General features: G+C 43.6%; 2 protein-coding genes across 2 annotated transcripts in view; one reads left to right on the top strand and one right to left on the bottom strand.

Moving 5' to 3' along the window:
* The window catches only part of fam163ba (family with sequence similarity 163 member B, genome duplicate a), a 20,547-nt gene extending 19,417 nt beyond the window's left edge, over nucleotides 1–1,130 (bottom strand). Inside the window, exon 1 of the mRNA XM_060050225.1 lies at nucleotides 144–1,130. The gene's annotated coding sequence lies outside the window, so the exon portion shown is untranslated. The remainder of the gene's footprint in view (nucleotides 1–143) is intronic.
* Nucleotides 1,131–4,292: 3,162 nt separating this feature from the next.
* dbh (dopamine beta-hydroxylase (dopamine beta-monooxygenase)) overlaps nucleotides 4,293–10,000 on the top strand; it is a 15,925-nt gene continuing 10,217 nt past the window's right edge. Inside the window, exons 1-2 of the mRNA XM_060050234.1 lie at nucleotides 4,293–5,596; nucleotides 9,519–9,665. Of these exons, the coding sequence (XP_059906217.1) occupies nucleotides 5,225–5,596; nucleotides 9,519–9,665 (519 nt within the window). The 5' untranslated portion in view covers nucleotides 4,293–5,224. The remainder of the gene's footprint in view (nucleotides 5,597–9,518; nucleotides 9,666–10,000) is intronic.

The following is a 10,000-nucleotide window of genomic DNA, read 5'->3' on the forward strand; positions in this document are numbered from 1 at the left end:
CGAGCCGTTTTACGAACACTGTCAAAATGTAAAAAATTGCTAAGTGAGTTTATAAAAAGAAAAAATCACTGAAAAGGGAGTTCCACCAAAACAAGTTATTCAGCGGGATATAAAAATAACACTGATTACCCGGGCATGCTTACCTTTAGAGATAATAGGAGTTCACCTGATCACATCGAGGAGAAGAAGGGTCGGCTCCAATACGTTGTGCCAGACCCGTGGATCCCGGAGCCTCCGTTCACTCACTGCGACGCGGTGTGAAGCACGTCGGCATCAGCATAACCTCACGACCCCACCACCCACCAAACCGACGAGCCGCTTTGTGTTCACAATAAACACCGGGCTGGTTCAAGAGTCAATGTCAACCAGAGCAGGAGCCTCGCGATACGTGCATGCTGCTAAACAGCTGCTACTTTTATCCTGAGATTCGCCGCGTTCACATTAAACGAAAAACAAAAAAAATACGATTTCTCTCGTAATTCCTGTCCACGCAGAGACAGCAGAGATAGTCCGAAGCCACGGGGAGATCGACCTGCAGCTAGCCAGATCTCAAGCGGGGTCGGAGGACGCGTTTCCCCGGAATGTGGACTTGTTTTAGATCCGTGTCGAGAGTTTGTTGAATCGCAGCAAATGAGCGCCTGCTGGCTGGCGACGGTCGACGAATCCACAATACAAGAAGAAGAAGCCGTCCTACGCAAACACCAGTGCGCGGATCACAGCTAGCGAGGCGGGAAAAGATCTCGACAGCTCCATCTCACGAGCCCCGATTTAACGCCACGCGACGACGAAGTCAGACCTCGCGTGTTTTCCCCGGGATGCGAAGGCAACCGGATGCTGTCAAAATAAAATCAAAGAAGGAAATCATAACCAAACAATTATGAACAAATAGGCGACGCGAGGCTTCACGTTTCTCTCCGCTTTGCTTTGGTCCGCTCTGTGGCGTTGGTCGTCGTTTGTCATACGCTGCGAGGGCGCGCGTGCGTGCGTGCGAGTGCGTGTGTGAGTGTCTGTGTGTGAGTTATTGTGTATGCGTGCGTGTGTGTGCTTGTCAGTATTTCGGATCTGCACACCGCTTGGGGTATGCACTGTGAAATGCAGCGTTGGAGATGTGATGTACAAGATGAGACAAGACGTGGACCATTTCGTAGTCTGTGCAAAAGTGGGTTTGTTATCATTGGTTAGCTACTTACACACGAACTTGCCACCTGTGACAAACCCTGGAATCACCTTGAAACAAATTGGAAATGAAGGAAAGAGGTTGCGCAGTCATGCTAGCCATCACACAGTCCAATGAAGGGGCCGGCTCTAGCCATGGGTCCCCGGGCGAGGTAAAGAGTTTTTTGGGTTTATTTCCCGGATTTCCTTCATCGAGGGCAACCGGAGCCAACCAGAAGGGGGCGCTCTATCTGACCGCCGATATTATGGCCTATGCCTTTAGCCGGCCCTGCCAATGACTGGCTATCAAACTTACTGTGTGTGTGTGTGTGTGTGTGTGTGTGTGTGTGTGTGTGTGTGTGTGTGTGTGTGTGTGTGTGTGTGTGTGTGTGTGTGTGTGTGTGTGTGTGTGTGCGTGCGTGCGTGCGTGCGTGCGTGCGTGCGTGCGTGCGTGCGTGTGTGTGTGTGAGGTTCATTGTTGGTGTGTGGTTTCATCGGTGAGTATTTATGCAAGCGCAAACATACGCCCGATGTATCTAAAGAATCCGGAACAAGTTAACAGCCTTCCTGTTCTTCACCTATAGGCCAACTTCCGAACACAACTTCCAAAATAATAGCAAGATGAAACCAAGGACAGGACATTCAAAGTAGTACATTTGGATGTGTGTGTTCTTTGACTGGTACAAGCTCTTCTTCTAATTCATCAGCAGAACAGACAGCGCGTCCTCCAAGTCAACAATATCTTCATCCTCTCCTTTTATACACTATACTGCATCGAAGATTTTGTTCTGCAAAATAAAATTAACCGCACGCACACTCAATATATTGAGTGTTTCGTTGAAAGTGGCGAATGTCTTTAGTTCAGGTGCAGGAGAAAAAACCTTCAATTCATGTTAAGAAACTAGGATATAAAGGGAGATGATTAACCTGCTGAGCCTCAGGGGTAGGGGTAATCCTCACTTGAAAGAGGAAGAGGGAAGGTCAGCTGTTCTTTGATTGGATAATGGACTGTGATTGATAACTGTAGAGTGTGTTCAAGAATCCTTGATGAGCCAATTTGTGAGGAGATCCTTGGGCAAAACATTGTTGGGGGCACAGGAAGAGGAATAGAACATAACTGAATGCAAATATTTTATTGCATTTAAATCACACACAGACACACACACACACACACACACACACACACACACACGCACACACACACACACAGACAAACATCCCTCCCCACACACACACACACACACACACACACACACACACACACACACACACACACACACACACACACACACACACACAATCACACACACATACACACAGATACACACACACACACACACAGATCTGTGAAAGTAATTTCAGAGATGCAACATCATTCTCTCCCTCCACAGCCAATCTGACAGCTGACCCAAGTCCCGCAGGGCTCTCATTTGTCCCTCTGCTGCTCCAGATGACCTCACAGGGTCTCTTCTTGTGGGACTGACGGCAGCAGTTGTCTGAGAATATGCGCATGTTTCGTAGAAAACAGAACAGGAAGTTAATAAAAGATGAATAGTGCATTATAGCGTATACCTGGCACACATAAGCAGGAAAAATAGGAACAAGGAAAGATAAAGAGGGTTAAACAAAGAGATAGACAGACAAAGCACGCACGCTTGTTTGTTCAAGAGTCTGTTTTATAGAGAGACAGGAAGCAGAGTCTCTCTATAAAAAAAAGTTAGAAAAAGTTCAGTGTGTGAGAGTTAGTGGTGAGACATCACCACCCCTGAGGAACGAACTGGGTGTACCCCAGGGATCTGTCCTGGGCCCTATTCTGTTCAGCATCTACATAAATGTCCTGCCATCAGTGTGCACTGGATGTGAGATTCAGATGTATGCTGATGATACAGTCATATATGTTCATGCAAAAACTAAAGCCCAAGCTGCTGCCAAGCTCAGCGACACAATGGTACATGTACATAAATGGCTTACTCACTGTGAACCCAATGTCTGTGTGTCTGGGGAGGTCATTCAAACAGTTACACAGTTTAAATATCTAGGCATTATTCTTGACTCTACTAAGATCAAGTGAGAAAGGTAGTGCAGGTGTTTGACAACACCTGTAGCAAAGCTATACATGAATACTATGATAATCCCTCACCTAACATATTGTATGACAAGCTGGACCCAGGCATCTAGCACAACATTAAAGCCTATTTTATCGCTTCACAAACAAGCACTTGAAGTTTTGGACAAAAAACCCAAACTTTACCACCACTGTAAGATTCTTAACAAATATAACTTACTCAGTTGGGAAAATATTTTAAAACACAGTGATGCATGCCTAATCTTTAAGATCCTTAATGGGAAGGCTCCTCCACCACTCTGCACTTTTATACAGCAGAAGTCATCCAGCAGCAGAACCACAAGGTCTGCCTTAAGAGGGGACTGTGTAGTCCCTCTTAGGTCCAGTTAATTTGGCCAACTATGCTTTTCTGTGAGAGCATCTAAACTATGGAACCAATTGCCAGTGGACATTAGAAACTCCACCTCACACCATACATTCACACACCATCTTAAGGGCTGGCTTTTGACCATACAAAAATGTGAGCACCTCTCATAATACGTTAATGTTTGTCTTCCTCTATATAGATCCCCTAAGGGTTGTATGGCTGTATGGTTATATGTCTTATGTTTTAATGTTTTAATGGAGCCAGTCCTATGGCATTATGTTTTATTATTGTATATCAATTGCTGTGTGATTTAATATGTTATTTTATTTTCAGCCACCATGTGCCTAGTATAACATCTTGCCAAAGGACTACAGTTGAAAATTAGCCTGCTGGCTAACACTGGCGCATTTACAGAAATGATAATCAATGTGCACTGTCCTTTAAATAAATGAATAAATAAAAATAAAAAATAACAAAGAGGAAAGAGAGACCAAAGCAAAAAAGAGAGAGAGAGACTCAACCCAGGCAGGTATCATGTGGCACGTGATGGAAGGAGACAGAAGAAGGATAGACAGATCGCTAAAGCGCTCTCATTTCCTCAGGGAACAGTGGGGTTTGATTACATTAACACACTATGATGCTGCTGCTGCTGCTGCTGGCTAGCATCTCTTGTTTCCACTCCACTCCAAAACAACCAAACCAAACACAACCAAGCCCAACACAACGCAGCCAGGGCTGTAAGCGGCTGTTGGGCCATTACGCACACGTCAGAACACGAGCCCGGACGAGCTGCCGAGCTATCAGAGACCTCCCATCAGCAGGGAAGGTGTGATTGCTTACATATAGATATCTGTCGGCTGTCAATCAGCAAACATCCAGTGTAGGTCTGAGGACAAAGGTATACATACAACTGACATAACAGAAGTTATTGTATTACTCAATGTGAAGCATTTTACCAATTGTTCTTGTGTCTGACGTCATAGCGAACATATGTTTCAGGAGAAACTCACCATACGTCCATTTAACTATACGTCTGACATTTTGGGAGCATGATTTGGGCATGAGCTGTGAGGGAGATCGAAAGTGCAATAAAGTCTAGTTAGTCCAGGCCGATTGTTGTTGATCATGTCCATGGATCAATTTAGATCAATTAGGACCTGGCAGATGTGCAGAATCATGGCTGACCCCGGGGCTTAAAGAAAAACAATCCTATTTTCCCCAACAGACCTAATGCCATTAGCCTGCAGTCCGCACATAAATGGAAAGGACAAAAGGGAGGGGTTTCCTTAAAAAGCAGAGACAGAAAAACAGAGATGAGACCAAAGGAAGAGCAGTGACACTGTCGGGAGAAAGAACATACAAGGACTTTATGGGAAAAAATTGGAAAAACAACGTTTACATATTTTTCTAGCGGAGGACGATGAAAAACTGAAAAAGATTTGAGTGCTGGACAACTTTCCATCATCAAGAGACACTTTTTCACCTAACTGCACAGTTGGACATAAAAATACATCTGCGATGTCATCTCTTTATTAACTAACAAAGTAACAAATTAGCATTCAACGCATCAAACTCACCGGAAAATAGCCCAGTTCATTGGTCCATGAACAAGGGAAAGCGACCCCGTTAGAGAGGCTATGAGTATATTCACCGGGACCTTTCGCCTGCAGGACATCACCATCATGTACTTCACAGCCCTGGCTGCGCTGGTTCTCATCCTGGTGGCGTCGTACCAGGCCCCGGCCAGAGCCATCAACCCCCTGGACCCCTCGTCCAGCCCCCGGGCCCCCGCGCCTCCTGCTCTGCCCATGCCCTTCCACGTGCCACTGGACCCCCGCGGTGACCTCCAGCTGGCCTGGAACGTCAGCTACGCCACGCAAGAGGTCTACTTTGAGCTGACGGTGGCCCACATACAGCACGGCGTGTTGCTGGGCATGTCCGACCGCGGGGAGCTGACCAACGCCGACCTGGTGGTTCTGTGGGACGACGGAGCCAAGAGCTACTTTGGGGTAACGGTCGTGACACTGATCCGTCGCTGGGCTTGTGGATGTATGCTGTGAGGGCAGGGGATAGCGGTGTAGATGGGATTTTGTGGTAGTCTGAAAGCTGAGGTTATTTTTATATACATTCATGCGTTTTGTGGAATTAATAAGTATAAAATCTAGACTCTATAATCAATATGAATCCTGAACATACATTCTAATATGTTACAAGCTAAATATGAAATTCAGGTACCCTATGATAAGTGTGCAACCATGTAAAACATCAGTTTGAACCGATTAGCCAATTAGATTGATACCTGTTGCACTCACACAGACAACTAAAACACTGTCACCATCATTTTTGTTCGGTGAATTAAGAAAAAACATTTTCTCCACAAACCAAACGTATACATAATAATACATGAATAAATGAATACATGTTCCAATACGCTGAAAAAAAGCAATACAAACATATAAATTATATAAATATAAATATCCAAATTATTTAGATTTGTAGAGTTATTCCGGTAATGTAAAATAAGTGAAACAGCATTTGTCTATATTTACAAAATATGCCATGCCATTGTATACTAAACATATCAGAAGTCTACAAATATAATACAATTTACATACATGTATAATGGATATAATACATGTTCCTGCCACTCATTTTAGAAGTGTAACAGGAAAAGTGCTACATTAAACTCCTGGTTGTGCAAGGAGGCAGAACTGGACTGAAAGGCAATCGCTGAAAGGCAAAAGGATGTCATAATGCGCATAATCATGTGTATTTTATGATGTCACAGGATGTCTTGTGCTATGATAAGCACCATCCTGTTGTTGAGTCACCAACATTTCCTGACAAGGACATATTCAATTATGTCCAGAAATATTCTAGTCTTTTCCAATGTGTTTTTTATGTTTTCTACGTCCTCTGTGCCTCTGGTTCTTTATCGCAAAGAAATAATGCAGCTGTAAGGTTGCGTTTCTTTATGTGCATGTACACACACACAAACACAAACTCACACAGACACACAAACCCACACACAAACATACACACACACGCACGCGCAGACACACACACACACACACACACACACACACACACACACACACACACACACACACACACACACACACACACACACACACACACAGAAACACACACACACACACACACACACACACACACACACACACAGAAACACACACACACAAGGTCAGTTCATGAATAGGCAATCATACATAAGCTGCTGCAAATCTCTTCAATTACATCATATTCAATATATATTTGCCAAAATACACATTTCTTCCCCATAGGCCCTCCTAATATCATCATCTCAGGTATCACACTATGTCCTCTGAGGTTGTCATTCTATTAGAGGACCCAAATAACCTTAAACTAGGCTAAGGTTAGCCTAATCAAAACTTAGTTTGGCCATGTCTCACACAAGAAACGCTGGGGCAGTTTCAAAACACAACTATGTCTCCCCATAATGACAAATCACTTAATAAATGAATGACCAAAACACCATTAGTATTACCAACAACATTCCTGCGCTCCTATACTTCAGCAAAGGAGGCGGTCCATTGCGATGTGACATCATGATGCACATGCCCCCTGATTGGCCCGGGGTCTAGCAATCACCTCCTCCACACCATCACCTCCTAACACAGTCGTCCAGCTGGACCCAGCTGTCCTGTTCATCTGACTGGGGCCGTCTCACTACCACCCCTCCGCCCCGGCAGTCTGTCCCTCAAAATACAGTCCTCTGGTTTACCTGAGGACGGCCAGACTAGTCTCCCAAACAAACGAGTCATCCGTTCTAATCACCTTCATGCCTGTCATGCTAGATAATCCCTTTCCACGTGAATGCTTGAATGAAGACCCGAGTTTCTGGAAGTAACTTTGTGTTTTTAATTTTGGTTAGCATCACAGCGTACAGTGTGTCTCTGTGCGCCTGAAACACAGGTGGCTTTAGTATTGAGCAAATCAACATTCACTCACACAAATTAACTAAGTTCATAAAGGGGCAGATAGAGTGAAGGCAGCAATGTTCTCAAACTTGCAGCAAAGCTTCCCCAGGGGTCAGGTACTGCATTATGGAGACAAAGAGAGACAAAATTGGCGCTAAGACCTCTGACCTGGAATAGTTACAGTTTTTCTCAATCGTTAAAACACGTTTTCTGAAACTATAGCTCAATTTCTCAAAACTCTAAACACAAACCTGAGAAGAGTTAATAATTTTGTCAAAACTACACAAATTCTTCTCAAAACAGTTTTTTTCCACCAAACAGTAAACACAGCTATCAAATGAATATCTCTTAGAGAGCATCAATTAAACACTGGTGTGACCATTCAAAAGACTTCCATCAAAATACTATTTACATATATTTTGGCTTTATGAGGCCATGTTACATATTCCAATGTATAAAATTGTTTAGAAACAGATTTGTTTTTTAAAGTTGCAATTAGGTGGTACATATAGTATAAAGACTGTAGGTAAATTACAGTACAGTAATTGCACTGATAAATAAAACGAAAAACACTACAGTAAGAAAATGTTTAGACTGTCTTTCGGGGGACGTAATGAGGAAATCAGTGCAAGTACAAGTGCTAAAAGGTCACAAAGCAAATATGTATTTTTTACTGCAATACAGTGAAATTATCAGGCCAAAGGACCATATCTACTACAGCACAGTAGAGCTCACGAGTCCTCTTTTATGCTCTGACACATGATTGAAGTGTTTTGTCAGTTGAGTTTGAACAGGTGAGAAGTGAGTTAGACTTATTGGTAATTAGTTGTTGCGTTTTTAAGGCCAGTATGAACAGGAGAACCAAGTGTGCTAAATTATGAGATTTGTGCTTAGAGTTCAGCAAAAATGTGAAAACAGTGGAATTGTGCTTAGAGTTTAGCAGTCTGGAGTCTTGTAGTTGATACATGAGCTTCAAGTTTTCAGAATTGTGTGCATAGTTCAATTTTTTGTGTGTATACAATCGAGAAAAACTGTAAGAACCTGGATGTGACCTTGGCCAATTATTGTACATTGACTAATGAAGTACAATCGCTGTTATTTATCGAATCTTATAAAGCCAAAGAATAATCATGGACAAATTATTTTCAATGGAGATCAGGTTACTGAGAAAAATTTGATTTAAATAGTCTTGTGTTGTTCATCACTCTCATCATCATCATATCTTGTGACACATATGAACATGACATGGCAGCAGCTACCATATCAACAAAGAATCTATTCAATGCTATCATCATTATTTCAAAACATGTTCATTTAATTGAAATCAACAGTTGAGTTTGCCACACGATTCAAAGGGAAGCGAGAAGAATGAGAGTGAGAAAATGAGAGAGCCGGGGAGAAATAGAGAGAGAAAACGATTTCAGGTTCTATTCTAGGCAGACATGAGACGTTACAGGAAGGTAAAGCCAGCTCCTGTTTTCCTTTGGGATATGAATGTGCCTCTTGCCAGGCCTGGATAATTTTCAAGTCACTAGTCTCTTCATTTTACTGATTATCACCAATTAACTCGAAGTAGTATATTCAAGTCCTGATAATATGTTCTCTATATATTGGCTGCCTTCTGAATTAATCTACCTAGGTACTGAGGTACTGTGTTTGTTTCTAAGTCATGGCATGTTTATATATACGTGTATGTGTGTATGTGTGTGTGTGTGTGTGTGTGTGTGTGTGTGTGTGTGTGTGTGTGTGTGTGTGTGTGTGTGTGAGTGTGTGTGTGTGTGTGTGTGTGTGTGTGTGTGTGTGTGTGTATGTGTGTGTGTGTGTGTATATGTATGTTCACATGTGTGTGTGTGTGTATGTGTTGGTGTGCGTGTGTATGCAAATGTACGTGTGTGTGCGCGTGCACGTGTGCACGTGTGTGTGTGCACGTGTACATGTACACGTGGGCATGTTTGTGTGTGTGTATCCGCAGGATGCATGGAGTGATGCAGAGGGTCATGTAACTCAGGACCAACAACAGGATTACCAGCTGCTGGAGGCCAGCCAGACCCCCCAGGGCTTCCACCTGCTCTTCAATAGATCATTCAGCACCTGCGACCCCAGGGACTACCTCATCCAGGTGCCCCCCCCACACACACACACACACACACACACACACACACACACACACACCCACACACACACACACACACACACACACACACACACACACACACACACACACAGATCGGAAACCTCAGTGTCCGTGCTTGTGTGCAGGTTTCTCTTCATTATCGTTCGGGCAAATATTGCCTTCCTGTTCTTTTTGCGCCAACGCTGTCTGTTGGTGAACACAAGATGCCCGTTGTTTTTTTTTTACTACGTTGTCATGGAGATCTGTGTGGACGGCTCACACCACAACCCACCTAGATATGGAACGGCCTGTAGAGCAGAGCCAACCGGCTCTGTTCATGT

This window comes from Gadus macrocephalus, chromosome 4 (genome assembly GCF_031168955.1).
Source record: "Gadus macrocephalus chromosome 4, ASM3116895v1".
Lineage (NCBI taxonomy): Eukaryota > Metazoa > Chordata > Actinopteri > Gadiformes > Gadidae > Gadus > Gadus macrocephalus.